Genomic DNA, 24,386 nt, shown 5'->3' with positions numbered 1-24,386 from the left:
CGTTCTGACCCATGAGACACCATCTGCGGATAATTCATCCTAGCAAATAATCCTGGAGAGTGAAAAGTACATTTCTAAAGTCATTGTACAATGGTCCGCTGTGGATTTTGCTGGCCCAATGGAATGCTTTCTTCTTTCTGAGTTTAATATGATGATTTTTTTCTGTGGGAACATAGCTGGGTCTGAGTTTATCTCCTGGGAGGACTAGCCGGGCCAGCCACAACACCCCAGCATGAGTGGAGGCAAGTATGATGTCAGAGGCCAGAGTGCTGAGGTCCCAGCCCTCAACCTGACGCTTAATAGATGCGTGAACTTCAGCTTGTGATTTATCCTTGTTGGTAAATTGAGTTCAAATCACTCATTTGTTAAACAGGAATATTTGTAATAGACATCGGTCTCTTTGGGTTGTAGTGACAACCAGGTGTACTAAGTGGGGACATGAGGTCTGTTTTGTATTATCATTATCCTTTCCTACCTCCATGCCTCTCACCACCTTTCTTTAACTTTCATTTTGTCTCTACATACTCCAATATTACCCATTGCTTTATTCCAGAGTTGTATTTTGTCTTTTTAAAAAGATTTATTTATTTATGCATACAAGAGCTGGGGTACAGGCCAGAGATGCGGGGGATGAGAGGATTCACCAGAGACAGAGTGAGGAACAGAACAGGCAGACTGACTGAAACACACTGCTGAGGGGAGCAGCGGACAAGACAGGAGAGGTCTGCTGCGCCATATGGGTAGCTCCCTGGCTGGCCAAGGTATCGAACTCATGCTGCAGAGGCTGTGGACAGCTTCATAGTTTGCATCTTAACCCCTTGTGCCACCAGGGAGGTCCCCCAGAATTATATTTTGTATCTTCCTTTCCTACTGGAAATACCCTGAAGGCTGGTCCATGTCTTATTCACCTTTCTACCATGGGTGTTTAACACAGACCCAGAAACGATACTCAGGAAAGATTTGTTAAACAAAGCAGAAAACCCCCTAACACAGAGCAGAGAGCATTAGAACAGCTAATGAAATTATAAACTCTAGAGAAAAAGTCAAAGGGAAATGGAAAGAACCACAGGAAGCTAGAACAATTTTCTTAGCCCAGATGGTTTGATCCCTGGGGGTTACAGGTGCCATTTCTTCCTAGCCCTGAACTTGTACTCCTCTGGGAGGGAGATAGTTCCAGGAACAGACTGCTAGGTAAACTCTACCTGCCAGATAGGTAACTAGCAAGTGGCAGGTAGGTCTACTCTCTGAATTAATGCTTTCTTTTTCTGCCTTAGAACACATCTCTTCCGCTGGAGACTGGCAGGAGCAATGACCATTGCCTTCATGGAGATCCAATCCACATTCATGGTATCAAATACCACCTCAAAAGCCCAATACTCTTGTGCAAAAAATTCACACATACATGCAAAGTGCAGAGGGGGCTCACTCAGGATAACGGCAAGAGGAGGAGGTGCTCAACTTCTGGGGGGACTTCTGGATAAGACAAATGAGCACCAAAAGGTGGGTTGTGGAGATGGGTGTGGGAGCCTCAGAGGAGGAAGGGTTTAACACAGAAGTGGCAGAGTAGTGGCTTAGGAGTGGTCCTGGAATGCTAGGGACTCCCAGTGCCAACCTGGAATTGAGGGTGAGGACACCCAAGCAAAGCAACCACCACTATAATGGGGGTGATAATTTGAGATAAGAGGCCACTTGCGCTCAGGACATAGATCTAGTAGAACATTCTAGAATGTTCTAGGAGAACAGAAAGGACTGTGTTTTTGAGGAGCACTCTTGAGGGGATAGCAGAGGGAGCAAGCACTGTACAGGGAGGATGATGGGGCAAGGGGAGGTGGGTGGAGTCGAGCTGGAATGAGAGGCTAAAGATATTGGGCAGACAGTGGTGCTGAGCCCACTTGTACCTGCCTAAGAGAGCCCGCAGTGTGCAGGTCTCCCCACTTCTGTCCAGTGACTCTGGGGTCCGTGGTGTCACTTCAGGAGGAATATTTACCCCACAGAAACTGTCAATGCACAAATCACATCTACCTCCTGCCAAACCCAAACCCAGAACCCACTGCTTACAAGCCACAGGGTTCCCTTGCCCTTGTCCTTGGGGCAGCTTCTGGGTTGGGGGATGTGCTTCATGACATACAACTGAAGCTGTGAGTGGGGAATGCCGTGTGTGTGGCTCAGACTCAGTGCTGGAGGGGCGAGGAGAGGGGAGCAGCCCTGGCAGCACGGACAGGCGCCATTAACATGTCACATACATGGATGAAGGGATTTTCAGGAGAACAAAAAGACAGGACCTGAAAGCAGAAGACACATCGCATGCGGGAAATAAAGCAGATGTGAGGTCTGGTGAGGGAAGAGACTTCATGTTGAGAATAAATGCAGCTATGGTTAAAAAAATCAGATGGGTCCAAACTATGAAAGACTGGATTTCAGAAGGGAAGCAACTGGGACCCTCAAGGTTTTTGAGAAAGGGAGGGATGTTCTAATAGGAATACCCGGGAACAAATAATTTTCTGAATCTTACTTTCTCTATTGTAATTAACATACATTTTAGAATGTATGAGTCAGTGATTTTAGTTTATCCACAAGGCAGAGCCATAGCACCACTATCCGACTCCAGAGCATTTTCATCACCTGGAGAAGAAAGTCCCTGTTCATTCTCTGTTCTGTTCCTTCCTCCTCTAAGGGTCTGTATATTTATTTATTTATTTGTTTGTTTGTTTATTAAATTTAAATATTTTATTTTATATAATTCTTACATCTTTTTTTCATCTTTAAGGGTCTGTATTTTTTTGCAAAACTAATTTGGTTTTGTAAAATTTGTAGACAAATGTTGTATCTTGAAGTGAACTCAAAAGGGCTGTCTTACAAAGATAAAGGAAGAGGGGAAAAGCAAAACCAGCTCTAGCTTTTTCAAGATTCAGGTGACGTGACTATACATATATAGTTACACTTAATGCATAAATGAATATGTATGAGCATATCTATGAATATACATGATATCTATGAATATACATAAAATATATATCACAGAGCGAGAAAAGACAAAGCAACATAGTTCACTGGCATCTCACAAGACTGGTTCCAGAAACCTCAATAAGGCTTTGAAGACACCCAACCTGTTAGAGTAAGGAACAGAACACACTTCTTTAATTTTAAATTTGTGTAAAATATTTATATTTTTCCTACTACTAAAATATTTTTATTTCTTCCTGCCTTCCTTTTTTCATCTGCCTACCACATTCTTTATATTGCCATTGCTCTCATTTTTATTAGCTTTTACTTTACACATTTCCCCCCTCCCTCTTATCCTCAGAGCCCCACTGTTATAGGACAGGGAGAGGGGCAGCCCAAACCCCGCAAACCTGCCTATTCTAAATGGGTTCTGCCATCCGCCACATCAACACAAAACATATGAGACTTTAATGGGAAGGAACTTTAATAAAACTAGGAAACAATACAGGTAAGGCAAAGAGTCTAGTTTCTAAATGAAGCACCCAAAGTTACCCATCCCCTCGTGGGTAAAAGTCCATCCATATGGGAATGGTGCAGAGCAAGGCCCCAAAGCCTGCCACAAGTCTAAAGCATCTTCCAGTGGGGACCAGAAAAGCATCAGAAACAACCAGACAAGTCTGGAAGGAAAAGAGCAAAATCAACATCAAGATAAAAGCTGCCATTGTCACCTCCCCACGGGTCTCACCCACATCTGTGTCACCCAGTCCACGACCAAAAGGCAAGCGCAGTTTCTTGACGTGTCTCCTGGCTCCATCCTGCTTCCTTCCTCTTCTGCAGTCTCTTCTGCAGCTTCTCCTCTTCCTGCTCAGCTCCACCCTCCCTTGGGTGGGGCAGGGAACCTCCCCCTTTCCTGGGGACCACCCTGTTACACCACCACGACAGTATTTATTCTGTTTTTTGAAAATATTTTACGTGACCAAATCATCCCTGGTATAGATGTCCAGTGTTTGCTTTTCTCGCAGAACACAAGACTTCACATTCCCCTAAGCCCAGTACCAGCTTAAACCAAAGCCAAAACCATGTCAGCAGAATACCCTTTCCCATAATGTCATCTTTCAAGACTGTATTTCCACATTCTCTATAGTGCTCAATAACAACACCCTTTAAAAAAATGACAGCTGTCATTCAGCAGCCCCAACCTGTAGGTGGACAGAAGGAACCTTCCGGAGTGGGGAGGAGGGTGGAGACTGGGAGCTGTGAGTTTCTTCTATTCTCCTGGTCTCTCTGAAACACTTGTGAAAAGTCTCATCTCCAGATGCATCTAACCCATTTAATTTAGGACAGAAAAGATCTGAAGAGTGGAGTTTTTATGATCTGACTGGACTTGTTGGAGGTAGCTAGTGGTTCCCACTAGGTCAAAATTATTTCTGAAAATCCCTGGATGGAGTTAGGAAATCTTCCAGAAAGTTCCACCTTCCCCTCTTTTTCCTCTTCCTTTCTCCAAAATCAAATAGCCCAGGCCACCAGGAGAGGTCAGCTTCCGAAGGTCTAAAATAGCTTCTATGGAGAAAGAGAAAGTGCAGGGAGAAGGGTGAGTATGTCCTGCCTACAGTTCCCTTAGGGCTTAACTGAGGACCTACGTGCCTGACAGAGCAATTTTGTCAACTGCCCAGGATGCTCACTGCCTTCAGGAGAAGGCCCTCTGCTGTCCCTGCCAGAACTAGTTTCCACGTGCAACTGTCTCTTTAATGGAAACCACAAAGACAGATATAGAGGATTCCCCTACTCTAACGATTATTTTAGAATTGCAAATGCAGTGCATACTTGTAACAAATTCAGACAAGGTAGAATTCCAGGAAATGCAAACAAGGGCTGGAGCCCAGGCCACAGAAGCCAGAGGGGGACAGAGCCCTGGGGATATAATCAGTGAGGGTCCTCTTCCTGGAGGAAGAGGACAGAGAAGGCAAAGATTGGAGCAGAAGGGTGTGGGGTGAATTCAACGTAATTTCTGCCGCAGGGACGGAGCTGTCCCTGCAGGTTCTGGAGGTGCTGTTCCCACACTGTCCGAGGAGCTTGGTGACAGCATCAGTTCTGAGACCTGCCTGCTGGGCACAACATTGCTGACCTATGACTCCCTGTGCTGTTCCTTTAACACCCACTGACTCCTCCTGTGCCTCCCACCCTCACGGATTATATCCCCAGGGCTCTATTCCCCTCTGGCTTCTGCTCCAGGCAGACCATTGTTCCTGGTCTGGAACATGGCAGTTACCAACAAGAGGTGGAGCCAGGAGGAGACAGTGGGCATGTCCTTCCCCTGGACCCCGGCTTTCCAGCCCTTTGGGCCCAGGTGACAGCTGTGGCTTTCCATGGGGACTTTTCCCTGGAGTCTCGATGTCCCTCCGTGGTTCACCCTGCCCCCCCTGTAAGCAGCCCTGGCCTGAAGCCTGTGCTGGAAGTGGTCAGAACATCCATCATCATGGAATGAGCAGTTTAAGATGCCATCTCCCCTCCCAGTCTGGAAAGAGGGTTCAAGGGAGCTGAGCTTGGCTTTACAAGCTTTATCCTCAGCACTTAGCACCATGGACTGAGTTGACCAGGGTGTTGGGATGTTATACTGGGAGGAGACCTTTGCCTTTGGTGTGAGAGGGCACTGCCATGTGGATGACCACATCTCTGCACCTCAGGGCAAGGTCCAGCCCACGTTGATTGCACCATGTAGTGTTCACACAGCCTGACCCAGTTTAGGTTCTGAATCACACCCTCCTGCTGATGAGGAGGCCATTGACCTGGCCCGGTTACAGGAGGATTTCATTTTAGTGCTATGCGCCTCTGCCATAATGCAACATAATCTTTGCTTTTTGGGGTCCATCCTTTTGTGAGTGTATGGATGAAGAATTCACATATAATGCCATATTTTGGTGGTGAGAGTACAGTTGGCATTTTGCTAATCTTATTTACCTGGGTAACCACCACTCCCATGAAGATAAAGAGTGTTTCTGTCATTACCGAAAGTTCCTATGCCCCTTTCCATTTAATGCCTGACCCATACTCTCCAAACCTCACCACCAAAGTCACTGGCTACTCCCTGCCTGCTTCTGTCACATCAATTTCCTTGTCATCACCCTCAGGCCATCTCCATCTTTGCCTCTGAGTCTTATCTTGCTGTGCTCCAGGACATACCGGCATTTTCTCCTTTGTCCCTGATAACTCTTCTTAACCTCCTTTAAGACTCCTCTTCCAGGAAGTCTCCCTGATTTCTTCCACTCAGTTTCAATAAGGTGCCCCTCTGTTAAGTCCTGTGTTGTGTTGACTGGCTCTCCATCCTATGTAACTTCTCCTGCATTGACCTGGGGGTTCCTTGAGAACCTGGGGGTTCCAGGGTCATATTCCGCTCTGAACTAACTCTAGCACAAGACTTGGCTCACTATGTTAGTTGTTTTAATGAATAGGTGAGTTAGATCGATTCTTCAGGAAGCTATCACTGAACTTTTTTTTTTTTTAAAGATTTATTAATTAATTTATACAAGCACTGGGTACAGTCAGAAGCGCGGGAGGGCGAGAGAATTCACCAGAGCCAGAGTAGGGAACAGAACAGACAGACCGACGAAATACACTGCTGAGGGGAGCAGCAGGTGGCAGGAGAGGTCTGCGCGCCATGCGGGACCCTCACCCAGCGGCTGGGGATCGAACCGGCGCCGCAGAGGCCGCGGGCAGCTTCGCAGCCCGGCGCTCAACCGCTGCACCACCGGGGAGGCCCTATCACTGAACTTTTAACACATTAAAGGTTAGGCCCTTTTGGTTGCAAAACATATGATATTAGGATTGTCACCAATGACCGATTTCCATCCTTTACCCCGTAACAGATCCCTTTCATCCAATTTATAGCCACTTCCCGGTTCTTCTGATAATCACTATTTGGTTCTTATAGTCTAAGAGTTAGTTTTTGTTTTAGTTCATTTACTTTGTTTATCTTCCGCACAGAATGAAATCATACAGTCTGTAACTATCTGTATGTGGGCGGGTTTGTAAAGCAGCACTTGGCCCTGGCAAGGCCAGGAGCCTAGAGAACTCTGGGGATCCCTGTGCTCTCTCGGGGCTTAGATTTTTTGCTTCTCTTTTCCTGCTTCTTCTGCTCAGCTTTCATTTCTGCTTCCTCGTAATTTCCCCTTGCATGTGGCCTGTGCTTCCTCTGGCCCTGGGTTTCCATCTGCCCGGCTCACACTGAGGTTTGTGGAAGTGATAATCTGACATCAGGCTCATCAGCTTTCACATCCATGGCGCGGCCACCCTGTGAACCTGGCGGGCTCCTGGGTCCCATGCCCGACATCCCTATCCGTGGAGTTGAGGGTGGGCCCCACGGAGTGTGGGTGGGTGGAGAGCAGGGCCTGAGAGAGGATTGGGTGGGAGGAGATACGACACTTTGGGACTGCTCCTGTCCTCATAGTGAACAGAGGCCCTTGCATTTCTGCCTTTTCCTCTGAATAAATTTTCTCAACTTCATTCTTAGGAAAGTCACTTAGTTCCTCTCTGCTTAGGGTTTAGAGTTAAGGAATGTTGCAGCTTGAAGGTACCCCACAGCGCATCCACTCCAGAATATGCCAGGTGTGTTCTGTATAACACAAGGGCCAAGAGACCGCCATGAAATGGAACACAGTCCAGCACTTTCCTTGGGTCTTAGCTCCCACCAGGAGATGCTTCTTGATGGCCTCATTTGCTTGGCTTTTCTCTGAATGGTCTCTTGCACAAACGGACAGCTGCAGGGTCCAGACCCCTCTAAAGTGGGTGCGTGAGGGCTTTGAGTTAGGAGCCCACAAAAAGGCTTGAGGGGACCAGCTCAGACCCTCTTGAAATTGTTTGCAAACGCATTTGCAAAATGCAATTGTTTGCAAATTATTTGCAAACACGATGTGTTTCCTGAGATGCTTACAGGCACGTGTGGCCAAAAATATGGGTAAGAACTGCTTGGAAGAGACATTAGTTGTGCCTTACAGAAGCAAATTCCTCCTTGTTCTTTTCTAATTTAAACATGTGCTCTGCTACAATTGATAGCCATCCAGTCTGTATAGAAAATTACTTGGCAGCTTCATCCTTCATATCCTAGAGATGAAAATATGAAGGGCCAGAGACATGAAATGCAATTTGCCTGGACAAGGCACCTGGGCCAGGTAGGAGACGCTTTTCATCTTTACTTTCTTAAACCAACATCGCACCAATTCCCCTACCTCCCTCTGCCCCCAAACATTTCTGAACATTTGCTGAGGGCCAAGACCTGTGTCACATACTTCCCCGCGACGTGATAGAGCAATTCACCTCCTGCGTGTTTTTAATCCCCTTTTTTATTTTTACTTTTCAGATAAGGAAATCGAAGCTTAGAGATTATCAGGAACTTGGCCAGATGGCTCGCTGGCTACTGGCAAGCTGGCACGGGAAAGCCCGCGTTTTCCCACCGTCCTTATGAGGGGGGCGGCCTGGTCTCTCTGCAGCGCCGCCCGCCCTTGCAAGTCCAGAACTCGGGGGCGTTCACCTGAGGCTCCCTGGGGTCCCGGCGGGGCCGGACGCCGCCCCCTGGCGGCAGGTGGGCGCCAGCGCAGCGCATGCTAATGAGCCCGCGGCGCGGCTCGCTGATTGGCCGGCGCGGATTCCAGCTGCTCTCCCAGGGGTGTGCCCAGCGCGAGTAAAGGGGCGCCGCAGGCAGCAGCGCCCCATCCAGCGGGCTCCCTTTCCAAGCCGGGGCGCGTGCGGGCCAAGCTGGCTCTGAGCGTGTGTGGGGGGGGCCTTCCCTTCTCGCTCTCGTTCGTGTTCTGGTTCTGAACTGGTCCAGGGTCCACGATGACAATCCGACACCAAGGCCAGCAGTACAGGCCGAGGATGGCATTTCTGCAGAAGGTGAGCGCGGTCCGGCCCGCCTGGCCCTGGAGGCGCGCAGGGGCCAACTCTGGCAAGTGTGGGAGGAGATGCTGGCGGTGCTGGGGTGTGGGCAGGAGTGGAGGGCATCCCTTGGGCTCTCTCGGTGCTGCCTGCTGTTATAAACGACTTATGGGCTGTGGGGTGTGTGTATCTTTTAAAGACTCTAGTGATTGGATTTCCTTGTAACCTGTTTGGGTAGGGAATCTGAAGCCACGGGCTGCTGGAGGCTGAAAACAACCTGTTACTCTGAGAGGAAGGTATCAGAGGACAATGCAGCCGGCGGTGTCAGATTGGAGACAGTCTCCTGGTATTCTTATAAGACACCCAGATGTTAAGTGAACATTTCGGTCGTTTTTCGAATCCCAAGATGCAGTGTGTGAGTGAGCGTGTACACACAGACCGTGAAAATGGTGTGATTTGTAGGATAAAGGGACACCCCGCTTGCAGCACCCTGGGTTCCTCTTTCGGTGTGGGTACCTGTGTATCTCTGGTCTCTGTAATGGGGGCAGAAGTCGGAAGCTTTTTCTTCAGAAGCCTATGCAAGGCTGTCACAGGCCATGGTGGAGGTGTGGGGGTGAGTGCATCTGTGTGGTTCTATGTTTGGGGGCAAAGTGGCTCATCTTGTTCTGGTCTTTTGAGATAACCAGTGTTGAAAGAGATGGACAGACATGAGATCCTGGATCCCTGGTCACTTTCGTCCCATCTGTGGCTGCTTCTCATAAGGCCACCTTCTTAGACTTATCTCCTTGAGTGGAATTAGCCAAATGCCTTGTGACAAGCAGAGCATACCCTGAGCCCCCGGGGCCCAGTGCCACCTGTCTTGATGGGCCCAGGGCTTTCCTAGTGAAAACGTGGACAGTTGGTTACTCTGTCCACCTGCCTCAAGGAAGAGTGGATACCTGGGGACAACAGTCCAGGTGGCGGAGGCGTGAAGCAGAGGGGGAGGAAAGTTGTCTTCCCCAGAAGGGCCTGTGGTGTAGACACCAGTGCCTCCCAGCAGAAGATGCCCGAGCCTCTGGTCTTCTTCCAGCGCCCAGCCTGGGATAGCCGCTCCTCCCAAACAAGACACGGGCTGGGGGTGTCAGAGGGTAACCTTCTGGAGAGCTTCTGTTTGTTTTCTGAATCTCAGACATTCTTTTCCGTCATGAGTGTTATTTGGCAGATTTTCCTGTTTTTATCTTGGCCTTTTGACTGGCGTCTGTCTCTAGCCTCCCACCCCTCTCCCAGTGTCCCTTCCTGCACCCTGGCTTCCCCCTCCTGCACCCCAGCCTCCTACTCCTTCACCCAGAACCGACTCCTCCACGCCATCTCCTCTTCACCACAATCTCCTCTCCTCCTCCGCCGTCCCCTCCTGACCCCTGCCTCCCGTCCACGCCCAGCCTCCCACTCCTCTACCCAGAATTCCCTCCTCACCCCAGCATGCCCTCCTTTCCCCAGATTTCCCTCTTCACTCCAGCCTCCCCGCCTCCCCCCTGCCCGCCTTCCTCCGCAATATCCTTTATAAACACACGACTTTCTTCCCCAGACCAACACTGATCTCCGCAACCAGCATCTCCGCCGGCTTCCCACACCCACAGAAAAGTCCAAACTTCTCAGCCAGGCCACTGTGGATCATGCTCTGGCCCATCCCTCTGGCTTAACCTTACACCCGCCTTTTGCACAGCCTTCCAGGAAAACCCCACAAGGCAGCCACAGCGCTGCTGTGTGGGGGCCGGCCTCAACCATGTCCTCACCTTCTAGGAGGCCCAGACCTCAGGTTCCTCCACTGGGGGAGACTTTCCCCCTTTTCCCCAGACTCCTGTCCTCCCAGGTTCTCCACCCCCCCCCCCCCAGCAGAGCCTTCTCTACCTGCAGACTCTGTACCCCCTGCACCACCCCTGCCCTGGCCCTGTGGGTAGGGCCTGCCTGTGTGTTCTCATGTCTTCCTTTTCGAGCAGGAAAAGCAATAAAGGTCTGCACACGTGGTCTCGAGAGCCATGCCAGGGGCCCTCAACCATGAGCTGAGCCGGGGGTCGCAGAACAAAGGAACAAGCACTCAAATGCAAAGATCAGGTGCTCTTGCTGACTATACAGTGAATTCTGTCCCAGCGGGGCCCCTGCACACAGGCTCTCATCTATCCCATAAACCAGTAAACCATAAATCATTTTACAGAAAGGGAGCTGAAGCTCAGAGAGGTTGAGTAACTTGTCCTAGTCACACAGCCCCCAAGGGGCGCAATGAGAGAAGATGCTGGCCTGTCCATCACCTGCATTTGAGTGGTTTGCAATGCTTTGAGCTTTCCTGTGCTGTAGGGCAGAGCAGAGGCCCGGGAGGGTCTGGCGAGATGTGTCTGGGGCATGTGTACCTGTGAGGATGAGAGGCGATGCCAGTGGAGAGAAAGGGAAGGATGTTCCAGGCAGAGGGAATGGCATGTGCTAAGGCGCAGTACCCTGGGAGGTTTGGGGGGTGAGGGCGTGCTGTTGAGTATGGATGGAGTTGGAAGTTCAAGTGAAGCGGGAGGCTGGAAAAGCAGGCAGGGGCTCCAGGGGGAGGGTCTAACTGAGGAGAGCAGTGGGTGAGACAGGGGAGGTCTGCTGTACCTTGTGGGTCACCTCCCTGGCCAGGGATGGAACTCATGCTGCAGTGGCTGCGGACAGCTTCATAGTGCTGAGAATCCCTTGTGCCACCAGGGAGGCCCAGGGGCTGCTTTTCTTGGTGCCACGTGGAGCCTTCTGCTAGTGGCTTCCCTGTGTGGCTTCTGGCATCTTCTTTTACTTGGGAAGGGAGTGCAGATACAGGACTATGGGAAGACCATGACAAAGCCTGGCCTCTTGCTCTGATCATTCTTTTATTTCACCCCCAAACACGCCTGGTACTTCTGTGCAAGTGCCTGGCTAGCCTGGTGCTGGAGGCTGCCTGGGGCTTAACACTCGATCCCTCTCATCTGGGGACTTGGTGTCTAGCAGGGAGAGACAGACAGAGGTTGCTGTAGGCGTTGTTCGAGGGAATTTACACAGATGCAAAGGGCAGAGGGAGCGGTGATTTTTGCTGTGTGTGTGAGTCTGGATAGGTTTTGAGGGGGGTGTTACCACTGAGGGGAGATAGGAGCACGGGTAGATTCTTTTGCCAGGAGGACGAGATGAGTGGCATTCTAGGCACGTACAAAGGACTGGAGTGTGAAACTGCATGCTGGGAGCTTCATGGGGGCAGACGGGGTGGGGGCTCGCGGGCCTGGAGTGGCAGGAGGTTGACACACAGAAAGGCCAGTGGAGTGAAGAAGGGCCCCCAAGTGGAGGCTTTGCGTGTCACGCTGAGTTTGACACTGAGCTCAGCGAGATGCCGTTTGCTCTTTTAAAATCAGGGGTGAATAAAAGGAGTTAGTTGCTTGCCGGAAAGATGATCCTGATGGCAGGTGGGGCTGCTTCTCTGCCCTTCACAAAGTACAATGTCAAGTCCCCATCCTCCAAGCTTTCTGCTTTACTTAAGAGGTAATTTAATAATTGTGTGTGGGGGTGGAGCCAGGTGTTTTTACAGAAACTTCTTAGGTCATTTGCAGGTGTAGGCCCAATGGAAGTGTCTGGAAAGGTTTGACCATGTCTGGAGACAGTGGTTTGTCACAGCTGGATTGGGGGCGTTGGCATCTGCTAAGCTCCAGGAGGGCATCCCTCTCACTCTAGAATGATCCAGCCACAAATGTCAGCAGTGCCATGGTGGAAGCCTGGAAGTCGTGCTGTAGGCTGGAGACGTGGGGTGTAAGGGAGAAGTTGGGAGAAGAACCTGACAGTCCAGGGGGTGCTAGATGCCCCACAAATGGGGTTCAGAAGACAGAGAGGAGGCACTCAGAGTCAAGATCAGAGTCAACAAGTGTTGGCTGGGGTCACCTGCAAGGCTTCCTGTGCTTTTGACCAGGGTGCGCAGAGCAGGTTTGGAGAAAACCACGATCCTCAGCACCAATGAGGGTACGGCCCTCTCAAGGGACTGTGGGACAGCAGGATGCCTGTAGGTGGTGGCCTCTGTGTGAGCATCTTGCCGTCCATTAGCAAAACAGAGGTCACTGGGTCACTTTCCCCATCTTTGGCTAAAACAGTGCTGCTTATCATCGCCCCTCCCACCCCCCACCCCCAGCCTTCTTTAGCTTAAAGGAAAATTCCAGCCCTGAATCGCGCTATGAGTGACAGCTCTAATGCGAGGAGCCTGTGGGAGGAGAGGGTGGGCCGTCGAGGCCGTCAAAGCCATCATTTCTGCTCCTCCATAATGTTGGGGTTCCCTGGCACGCCTTCAGTCACACTGAGATGCGGTGGCATCTGAGGGCGAACATGTGGGGTCGATACCCCCGCCCACCTGCCCCCAACATGAGGTCAGGGTGTCTGGGTAATGCTGCCCTGGGGAGGAGTCGCGCCTCCCCGGGAGGCTGAGTGTGGTTAGGAGGGGCGCTGACATTTGCAGGTGGGGATGGCCGTTCCTCTCTGTCACCTCCGAGGACACCCACGGGGCATGAGGAGGAGGTGAGAGTTGGCAGCTCTTTGGAGCAAAAAGGCAGGGGCTTCTCGCTCGCAGGTGCTGTCCTCACTGCTTTGGGACAAGACAGAAGCCAGCGTCTACACCCTCAGCTCGGATTGCCATGGCAAAGCACCACGGGCTGGGCACTTCAAACCGCAGAGGGTTCTGTCCTCGCAACTCCGGAGGCTGGGGAATCCAGGCTCAGGGTGTCTGCAGGGCTGGTTCCTTCTGCGCCTTTCTCCTGAGCTGGAGGACACTGTCTTCTCCCCGAGTGCTCATGTGGTCTTCCCTCCGGGTGGCCCTCCCATGAGGACATCGGTCATGCTGGATTAGGGTCCAGCCCCATGACTTCATTTTCACTTAACTACCTCTTTATAGGCTCCCTCTCCAAATACAATCCCATTCTGAGTGAGGTACTGGGATTAGGTCTTCAACATGTGAATTTTGCAGGGGGCACAATGCAGCCCCTGACAGCCTCCTCAGACAGTCCACCAGCCAGAATCCTGTCCTTTCTTTTGGGGTGTCTGGGGAGACCCCCTCCGAAGAATTTGTCTGAAGGAAGTTGTGAGTAGGACTGGTCGCGATCCCAATGGGCCGAGTTCCCTTGGAATGTTCTGGAGGTCCGTGTGACTTTCCCGCCTCTCACCAAGGCTGTCTGTCTGTGAGGGTGACACCTGTGAAGGAGTCAGAACTCTGACTCCCCTCGTGGCGTTTTAAAAATAACTCTCATTATTCCTCCTCTGAAAGTTATTTTCAAACTCTTTATAAGTAGGTTTTTTTTTTTTTTAATCTGAAGGGAAGGAATCAAATCCGTTGATTTTCTATCCGGGAAACTCAGGCTCCTAACTTGCGAGGCTTTCTATTGCTTTTCCAATGTCTGGAAACGCTGCTTTTTATTGAAGAAACCTTTTGGAATAAGTCTGGGGTGAGGAAGCCTGCCTGGACCCTCCCAGCAGAAAAGCAGGCCCTTCTTGGGGAGTACAGACATCTGTGGGACAGAGGAGTTAAGTCGGCATTTCACCCAAAAAGGCACACAGATGGGCTGCAGCCACATGACAAGGTGCTGGACGCCGTGCATCTCGAGGGAAATGCAAATCACAACCACCGGAGATTTCACCGCACCGCTTAGAATGGCCATTCCCAAAAAGTCAAAGCAGTCACGTTGGAGGGTGTGGAAAATGGCGGTGGGGATGGAGCTGGTGAAGCCGCTGTGGAAAGCGGTGGCGGAAACTCATAAAGTTTAAAACAGAACGACTTTATCATCCAGTCATCCCACTTCTGGGTGTTTACCCGAAAAATATGAAAACTTGAATTAAGAAAGACATGTGCCCCCTGGGTTCATCGCAGGTGTTTACAACAGCCAAGAATGGGCACAGCCCCAGGGCCTGGCGCCAGCTGAGAGGGCCAGGAAGCTGTGGTCCAGTCCACACAGTGGAATACTACTCAGCTCTGAAAAGGTGAACTCCTGCCGCTGTCAGCAACAGGGCTGGACCTTGAGGGTATGACACTAAGTGGAGTCAGTAGGAGAGAAATAAAGACTACAATTTCACAGGCTCGTGGTATATAGTAAAACGTAAAAGCCAAATGAACAAACAAAACAAAAGCGGCTACAAATGCTTACAGCCTGGCAGGGGGCAGGTTCCCAGAAGGGAAGGAAGGGGCATGGGTGGAGAAGGTCCCATGGGTGGGTGGAGGCTGGAGACAGGACATTTGGTGGGTGGGGGTGGAGTGATATACACAGTTTCTGAGGTGAGAAACTCATACAGTGTTGCAAACTAATGTTAGCTCAGTAAAAAAAAAATCTGTGGTTTATGGTTAGTTGAAAATTCTGGAAGGAGTGACCCTTGAAGCCCATGCCTCCTATGTCCTCTCCTTTACCCCCTGGGGTCAGCTTTTTGGTCCTTGTGGGCTGTCAGCTGAGCCTGAGATCCTGCCTGGCCCTGACATTACAGGAGGTCAAGACCTCACGTCCCAGTGGAGCAGAAATGAATAGTTTCTGTTCCATAGTGATTGTGTGAGCCAAGAAAGTGTCCGTGCACATGAAGCTCAAAGTCAGTCTTGCCCCAGGAGCCCTGGGTGCTGCCTGGACACTGGGGGGGGGGTCTGGTGCTCTGGCTGAGGGGCTGGCACTGGGCCTGGAGCAGCCTGGAAGGTGCACCCGATCTTGGCCATTCCTTCAGCTTGCGCTTCAGCTGCAAATGCTGGTTTAGCACCAGGGCTGGAAACAGGAACCCCCCAGCCCTCACTGTTGACTTAGGACATGGTCCTGCCCCTCTTCCCTCTTTGGCAAGGGGGAGACCCCCAGCTGCAGGAGCAAACTGGCCGAGGGGGTAGGGGGCAGGTGGGGCATATCCGGATTTGGCTCTGCCCTGCAACATCCTACTCCTGCAGCGCACCCGGGCCGGTTTCTCTCTTTCTCTTTTAAACACTTTGTTTGTGGTAACAGGGTGAGAATCCACCCTCTTAAATGCCTATGTACAGCGTTGCTTACTGTGGGTACAATGTCACACAGCAGAGCTCTAGAACTTACTCATTTTCCTGGAATGAGACTTCATTAAGGCGTTTGACTAGCAACTCCCCAAGCTCCCACTCACCCCCTGCCTGGGTCACCCCATTCCACCCTGGCTTCCATGATTTTGCGTGTTGTAGACATCTCACATATGTGGGGTCACATGTCCCTTCTGTGACTGGCTTCTTCCGGTTATCCTGGCCTCTGGGCTCGTTCATGTGCCCCATTTTACAGAGTCTCCCTTTGAAAGCTGAGTCTCCACGGCAGGTGTGTGCTGCGTTTTCTTATCTATTCATCTGTCCGTGGCCATCTTGGTGGTTGTGAATATACTGCAAGATTCTCATTTCAATTCTTTTTGATACTTATGCAGAAGTGGGCTGCTGGATCATCTGGTTGTTCTACTTTTAATTCTTTGAAGAACCCCGCTATGGTTTCCCAGCTTCTCTCCCCAGGTGCCAGGGGTCCAGTCTCAATGTCTTCACTTTCCAGTGTCCAGAGCCCCGGGGTTCTCTCCTGCCGTCGCTGGATTCCAGCTCCTTCCTCACCATCTAGGAAGATCCTGTTCCCCTCTGTACATCCTCTTTTTTGGATCATCAGAGCCATCCTCTTCTCTGGTTCTTTTTTTTTTTTTTTTTAAAGATTTATTTATTTATTTATACAAGCACTGGGTACAGTCAGAAGTTGCGGGAGGGTGAGAGAATTCACCAGAGCCAGAGCGGGGAGGAGAGCAGGCAGACTGAAGAAATACACTGCTGAGGGGAGCAGCGGGCAGCAGGAGAGGTCTGCGTGCCATGTGGGACCCTCACCCAGAGGCCGGGGATCAAACCGGCGCTGCAGAGGCTGCGGGCAGCTTCGCAACCCAGCGCTCAACCGCTGCGCCACCGGGGAGGCCCTCTTCTCTGGTTCTTTGACAGTTGGTATAGTCGCTATTTCCTCCCGCCTGATCCGGTCGGCAAAACTAGTTAGTAGATGCTCTGTGCATAGCATGGCACTACCCTCTTGCAGGGGTTGAGCAGAGGAGTACCATGTCCCAAAATCATCTCCAGCTGCCCTGCTGAGAGTAGACACAACGGTAGACCCAGCCAGGGTGGAAGCCCTGTCATTTCTTGCTTGAAAGATTGCAATAGTTTTAAACAATTTTCCTGTTTTTATCTTACCTGGTTGAACTTATATCTGTTTTTCTCTGGCATGGGCCACATTTCCAAAATGTAGACCAGATTATGCACCTGTCTAGAAATAGCTGCTGGAATAAATCTACTCTCTGAGAGCGGCATTTGGGGCCTGTGGTGATCTGGTCTCCACCTGCTGTTCCAGCCTCATCTTGCTCTGATATCTTGATTTCTGTCCCTCTTGCCACTGGTCTCCCTCCCATGCCTTTGCTGGTGCTGTTTTCTCCCTTTCTATGCAGCAAAATCCTTTTCTGTTAAGCTTCCTCTTCTCCTAAAAGCCTCTGCAGAATCTCCAAGTCAGAGTGGATCACTCCGTGGTTTCCCATGGAGGGAGTGTGCTGGTGTGTGCATAGCTCGTATTAGCTCTTTTGCACATATCACTCAGTGCCCATCTGGGCTGTATGCCGCTTGTGTTCACCTCTGCATCGTTTGATTCCTCGGGTCTCAAAAGGGAGCACTTTGGCTCAACTTTTGAAATGGTCCAGTTAGTAAGCTTTCCTGGGTTCTATCTTGCAGATTGAAGCGCTGGTGAAGGACATGCAGAACCCAGAGACGGGGGTCCGGATGCAGAACCAGAAGGTCTTAGTCACCAGTGTCCCTCACGCCATGACAGGTGATGTATCTTGAGTCCTGGTCTGGAAGAGACCACACATAGGGGTCGGCAAATTAGAACTCATGGACCAAATTTGGCCCTCAGTACTTTTTCTCAGTAAAGTTTTATCGGCACACAGATAGCTCCACCTGCTCCTCTAGGTAACCCCATTGCTTGGCATAGCTGTGGGCCAGGGTGGAGGTTTAATACAAGTTGATCAAATGCCTGAATCAGTCGTGGTCTTGTATTGGCCAAGGGCACTGGACAAAGCTGGGATTGCATTTTTGGGATGCTTTTTCCTAGCTATGTGGCTCTGGCTTCTTGATTTTAAAATCAAGAATAGCAACCCCTGTCCTAGAGAGTGAGTGCAGGAATTAAATGAGGTAGCGCTGTGCAAGTGGAATCCCCAGTGGATTTTTTTATGAGCCGTGGCTGCTGGCAGTTTCCTCCCTGGTTTCAGTCAGCCCCCCAGTGTAAAATCAGTGATGGACAGGACCATCCCCTTTCTGCAGATAGGACCATGAGATGCAAAGAGCTTCAGCAACTTGTCTCCATGTCACTAACTCCACAGAACCTGCAGTAAGCTCCCAGTGAACTTGGGTTTGAACCTGGCTATGACCTCCAGCTCTTGTTCACTGCCTGTGTGTGTGAGCTGCTTCCCTTCCTTGCACATGGCACTCTTGGGGCCAGGCTGCCCACCAGGCCATATCTTTCCTTGTTCCTCCTGCACAGGCAGGTTCAGCGGCTATTGGATCAGACCAGAGGGAGAAGCCCTGCCCTGTGGCATCAGCTCTAATAAAAGCAAATTGGATAATTGCCATCAACTCCTCAGACCCAGGACTTCTTGGGATGAGGGTGGCTGATGTGGGAGCTGAGCGGCTTGTGTCGTTGTCAGCACAGATCACGTGGTACGCCATAATCTCATTTGATCTATTTCAGGAAGCAGTCAAGTGGATGCGAAAGCCTTCGCTCCTTGGTGGAGAGCATCCATCCGTCTGCTGGCTGCCTGGGTGTCTTTTGGCCTGCATACCACTCTATAGCATTTAAAAAGTCTTGGGGTGGAAAGTCTAAAACACCCAGTACTAGGATTTTAAGTCAGATTTTAGATGAAAAATGTTGCTTTTGAACAGCCCATCAGGGAGAAATAAAGCTAAGAGCAATAGTAGAGAATCCATCGACAGCAATAACAGACGGCGTGTAGATGGGGCGTGGAAGGAAGGAAGAGCTACAGGTTGTCCATCCTCAGCCATGCTGTGGGCAGGCAATTAAGCCCAGAGAGTGTGGGATGGGCCATGCACACCCTCTGTGGAGGGAAGCAGCGGCTGTGCTCCCGCTCCACCTCTGAGGAGGGAGGCAGCATTTTCAGTAGTCCAGCCATAAGGACAGAGGCGGGTCCTGATTCTCCTTCTTGGTGTATTTTGTGGGCCAGTTTGTGGGCTGGTTCCATGCAGCATGGCCTTTGTAACGTAGGCTGAAGTTGCTGGTGAATGTGGTCATGGTGTTTGCAAGATGAGCTAGAGTCGGAGTGCTTGGTTCCAGGACACCTTGTGTTTCTTCTGCGATCCTGCTGCCTGCCTCCTCCAGGGAGGTCCAGGTTGGGAGCAGGTGCACAGCTTCTTGGTGGTTGAGCTTGGCGTACATTTGTCGTTAGATAAATCTGAATCCTTGAGAGATGGGTGGGAGAGGGGGCACATTCTATTCTGCTCTTGATCCTGTCTGCCTCTCCTGCTTTTTTTTCATGCCTGTCTTTACTCTGCATTCTTTCTAGGTCTTGTGTGGGTGAAAGTGCAAATGGAGCCCGCATTCCATTGTTGGAAGTTATCAATCCACCTGCAAAATATGCCCCATCCTCCTAGTTTGACAAAAGTACCTTTACAAGATCTGAAAGGCCAGATTTGAATTTGGAATCCTCTGACTCCTTGGGTTCTGACCAGGAGTATGGGGGTGCATAGGAACCACCCCCCACCCTCGAGCCTTCTCACATCTCCCTCCTCTGTATTCAATGTTATTCCCCCGTGTCCAGGCTCCATCCAGAACCCCAAGGCCAGCTTGCATCTGGTTTTGTTTTTTCACTGTTAACATGCAAGGTGTTTACTTTTCAGCTGATGAATAATAATAACTCATGCACAAATGATTGTAAAGTAAGAAAATGAGTTCCACCAGAGAAGTGAAGATGGAGGCTGTTTAGGGAGGTTTAGCTAGAAACCTGGCTTGAGTCACATCACGGCTGGCCTGAATTACTGGCTGCAGAGTTTGGACTGAGAGAGAGAGAGAGAGAGAGAGAGAGAGAGAGAGAAAGAGAGAGAGAGAGAGAGAGAGAGAGAGTATGGGTGTGTGTGTGTGTGTAGGGGGGAGTCCCTGGAAATTTCAAGCAGAAAAGATGAGGTCATTGCTGAGCAGGGAGGAGCCAGCTGAGCAGCGGGATGGAGGGGCGTGGAGCCCAGAGTTTGGGCTGATGATGGCTAAATACCTCTGTTTTGCAGGAAGTGATGTTCTCCAATGGATTGTCCAGCGGCTTTGGGTCTCCAATCTGGGTGAGCGCTCGTCCGGCACCCAGTTACCAAGGACTGCACCACGAGAATCTCTGGAGGGTAGATATGAAGTGGAGGACTAGCTTGAGTCTCTGAGAAACTGACACTTAAATTGGAGAAACAAAAGCTTCCCTGCATAAACCAACCATTATCAAAATGGAAAGCACGATAATTGAAGGACAAAATCCATCATTGTTTCAAACAAAATATTGAGAGCATGTAAATTACACGGGTAACTGGGGAAGAGTCACTCAAGAAGGACTTCTTGGAGGGGGAGGCATACACATACTTGGTCTGGAAAGATGCACTCTTGTTAATGGGAAGGGGAACTTGGAGAGTCTGTCTTCCCAGAAGGGGATGCAAGTAAAGGTGGTAGAAATGGAATGAGCCAGAAATGGAGTGACAGCCAGCAAGAGAAATGACTCTACCTGAGTATTGGGGGCAGCGTGAAGTTGGGGATGCACCAGGTATATTTGTAGCTCCCAAGTTTTGCCTGGAAGAAAGGCAATAGGAAGCCAGAGGGATTTTGAGCACAGCAGTGCGACTGATAATTGATATTAAAGCCAGACTGTTTAGTAGCAATTTGAAGGAGGATGGGTTGGCGCAGAACCAGGCCTTTTGTCCGAAAATAGGCGATTGGTAGAGTGAGGGCCTGGTCTATGGTGGAGGGAGTGGACATGAAGAGAAGGGTGAGGGCAAAGTCTTGCCAAGCCTTGGAGATTGAGCTATGGGAAGGCATGTGGATTGGGTCCTTGGCAGGGTGGCCTGGAGGGATGGAATTCTCTCTCCATGAGGGAAAGACACCTGCTTTCATTGGTGCTTCTGAGGAAGAACCAGAAAGATTTTCCTTTAATGGATGCAAATTCACAAATAAGACTAGGTTCTAAGAAACTGGGGGCGGGTGGGAATTAAAGTGAGGTGCAGAGAAGCTGAAGGATCTGGATGAGGTCAGTAGGCAGAGTTGTTTGGGGATAGAAGTTGATAACAAACATGTCCTCCGTTTCCTTTCTCTCTTTGCTTGAGGATGCCTGTTGGTCACACAGAACATTTCTCCCTTGCCCTGGAAACTTCTCCAGTCCCAAAGGGAATAAATGTTTCCAGTATTTCTCCACTGCTACTCCTAAACACCTGTAGGGGATGACGGCTGACACCCATCAACATCTGGGTTGGCTGGTTTCCTTCTGGATTTACTGACTTAGCATTTCAGCCTGCTGGGCTGGGGATCTTCCTTTCAACACACTCCCCAGCTCATACTTGTCCATAGCTCAGTTCGGGAACCAGTGTCCTCACTCTTTGCACAAAGAGCTCTTAGGATGGGGCATCTCTTCCAGTGTTGGGGTGCTATGTAAGGGTTAGGCCCCTACTTTTAACTTCATGTCTCAACTGATTCTCCCCAGAGGCACAGAACTTGGGCAACTTTATTGTCAAGTATGGCTACATTTATCCACTGCAAGACCCTAAGAATCTGGTTCTCAAGCCTGATAGCAGCCTCTACCGATTTCAGGTGAGTCTTGACCTTGACCTTGACTGTTAATATGGGTACATCTTATCTGAAAAGATAATTGGTTGCCTTTATATTCTCATAGACCAGGAATTTGGAAACAGTACAGGGTCCAAGGTAGTTTTATGTCTTTAGTCACAGGACTGGGAATCTAGGGTGTCTCAGCTCATTGTTTGAGTAAGGTTTCCTGTTTTTTTTTGTAGACGCCCTACTTCTGGCCCACCCAGCAGTGGCCGGCTGAAGATACAGACTATGGTAAAACTCCCCTCCATGTCTGCCTTTCATAGCACTTAACAGGCTGTTTATTTACTTGATGTACTTCGGTAGCATTTGTCTTAATGTGACCTTTATGTCGGTTTACATCTGTATTGGGAGTGTCCCTGGGGGAGGGGACCGCATCTGCTGAGTGTTCCCTCCATCAAACAGCATAGCAGCCTTGTGCATAGAGAGAGGCTGCAAGTATGGCTTTGAAATATGATGATGATAGAAAATGTCATTGTTTTATTTTCTAGCCATCTATCTAGCCAAGCGAAATATCAAGAAGAAAGGGATTTTAGAAGAATATGAAAAGGTACAGAGATATTTTCAAGTATAACTTATTATAATTCAGTGGGATATGGTCTTGAGGTTTTTTTCCTGTTCCCCCCATTATTACATTAAGTGTACCCTCATCATCCATCCATCCATCCATCCATCCATCCATCCATCCATCCATCCATCTACTTAGCAGCTTGCTGAAGCAAATTCTTCCCTCCATGTAGCTTCAGTTTCTACTGTAGTAATTTAAGCCCTCACCTCAGTGACTATTGGGGACACAGTGGCCACCACCTCCCTTTTGCCATCCCCAAACATTATGATTTAATTAACATGCATGATGATGCATATCACATGACTAACAGATTTGAGCTTGAGTATGTGATGGAAAAACCATATTATAGGCTTTTGTTTTGGCTTGAATGAGTCATATTTCTCCAAGTATGCACCCTAGCCCTCAAAAAGTTATATTTCTTGGCAAATAGCAATAGCCTTGCTGTGTGTGTGGCTATGTGTTTAATTGGGGTAACATTGGTTTAAAATACTGTATGTGATTCAGAGGTACAGGTTCACACCTCTTCAGATGCATGTGACCACACCACCCTCACTGTGGGTCTGGGTACCCACAGTCCTCCACCACAGTATCCTCTCCCTTTTCTCTCCATGTGTTTTTACTCTTAGCGAGCATGTTTTTAGAAGAACAAACATCACAGTAGTATTGGGCTTATCTCTGTGGCTTTGTGATGCTCCATTGTTAAATATTGAATTTCCATTTTCATTTCCACTTTATCTCCCCTTACTCATCATATTTGTGATAACAGTATTAAAGAAAACTCAAACCAAGTTGTAGCTTTGTCCTGAAGTCTCTTTGAGAATCCAGTGCTACTCAAACGCAGGCCCTTGCCAAACTGGAGTGAAACCTCTGCTGGGTCTGTGGTTGTGGCACAGGGTGAGGGGCCATGCCCTCACCCTCTTAGGGATTCTGCCCTAACTGATGTCAAGGGGCTCAAAGTCTCACTTTGTTGTCCTTCTCTAGGAAAATTACAATTTCTTGAACCAAAAGATTAACTACAAGTGGGACTTTGTCATTATGCAGGCCAAGGAGCAGTACAGGTGAGTGAGAGCTCATGCTTGTCATCCGTCCCTCTCTCCCTTCTTTTGTTAACATGAACCTTTATTGAGCATTTTTGTGTCAAACACGGGACTGGGCAAAGGGAATAAAAAGACACAGCTTTGTGGGGCAGGCAGATAAACAAACAGCCGTAATGGAACCATGAGGTGGGACTATACCCTGGGTTTTGCAGAAGGAGCTGCAGGAACAACCTCAAGCCTGGATGCTTCCTACAAGGTATCCAGGTGATTTATCCATGTTAATTAAATCATATGGTGGTGATGGTGGATAGAGAGGTGAGGCAAGGCGTGGGGAAGGGTGTCCTATGGAGGTGGAACCAGAATCTGGAGGCAGGAGGGGTGTCATCTTGATGCAGTTCCTTTAGCTGGAGCCAAGTTCAACTTAGGAATTTTGGGGGAACATAAACATTTTGTTCAGAACAGTCTTTTTGGTTCACCTATATATGCCCAGTGGGGGATCAAGAGATACATGAATGAATGATTAAGTCATTCTGTTGCTTAAAAAAAAAAATCATAATAGAACAAAGTGGAATAATTTCAGCAAGACCTTTGGAGTAAGTTAGCGATGGACTCTATTATCAAGGCTGTCATGTTATGGACATTCCGCTGTGCCGCAGGCCACCCGTGGCCCATCTTCCCGAGCCACGGGGTAGTTAACCTGGTGGAAAATGCAGTTAGGTTGCCAAGGGGAAGTTGAAACAACAGTATAAACAACAGTGTTTATATTTAATTTCCAGAGGAGGTTGGCAAACCACCCCGCTGGAATGGCGGCGTGCCCCCATTTGGCTCTCTGGATGTTATTATGTTATTCACAGTACATTAGCCGGCAAATAAATGCACTGAGTGTGTCTCAGAGAGGACAAGTGCGTCATCCCACGCTGTGGGGAAGGGAGGATTACCGAGCTCGCGCGCAGGTCGCCGTGGAAATGGTGTTCAGTGGCGCCCGTGCACGATCATTAACGCTACCTGGTTCCTGTGAAAGGAAGCCAGCATCATTTCCTACCCATAATGGGACAGGGCGAGCCATGCCAGGGACATTAAATAGCCTTTGACAGTAAAAAGTCAGGCTCAGCAAAGCCCCTGAGTTGG

General features: G+C 49.7%; 1 protein-coding gene across 2 annotated transcripts in view; it reads left to right on the top strand.

Annotated features, from left to right (window-relative positions):
• Positions 1 to 8,772: 8,772 nt before the first annotated feature.
• RGS9 (regulator of G protein signaling 9) overlaps positions 8,773 to 24,386 on the top strand; it is a gene marked incomplete at its 5' end in the record, with an annotated part of 50,346 nt that continues 34,732 nt past the window's right edge. For both annotated transcript variants that reach the window (XM_084238904.1, XM_084238903.1), the window contains 7 exons: positions 8,773 to 8,829; positions 17,525 to 17,621; positions 20,084 to 20,134; positions 21,529 to 21,635; positions 21,836 to 21,887; positions 22,145 to 22,203; positions 23,203 to 23,279. In XM_084238904.1, the coding sequence (XP_084095030.1) occupies positions 8,773 to 8,829; positions 17,525 to 17,621; positions 20,084 to 20,134; positions 21,529 to 21,635; positions 21,836 to 21,887; positions 22,145 to 22,203; positions 23,203 to 23,279 (500 nt within the window). The remainder of the gene's footprint in view (positions 8,830 to 17,524; positions 17,622 to 20,083; positions 20,135 to 21,528; positions 21,636 to 21,835; positions 21,888 to 22,144; positions 22,204 to 23,202; positions 23,280 to 24,386) is intronic.

Source organism: Talpa europaea, assembly GCF_964194135.1.
Source record: "Talpa europaea genome assembly, chromosome: 7".
NCBI lineage: Eukaryota > Metazoa > Chordata > Mammalia > Eulipotyphla > Talpidae > Talpa > Talpa europaea.
Note: the sequence above shows the minus strand (reverse complement) of the source record. Positions and strands in the feature narration are given on the sequence as shown.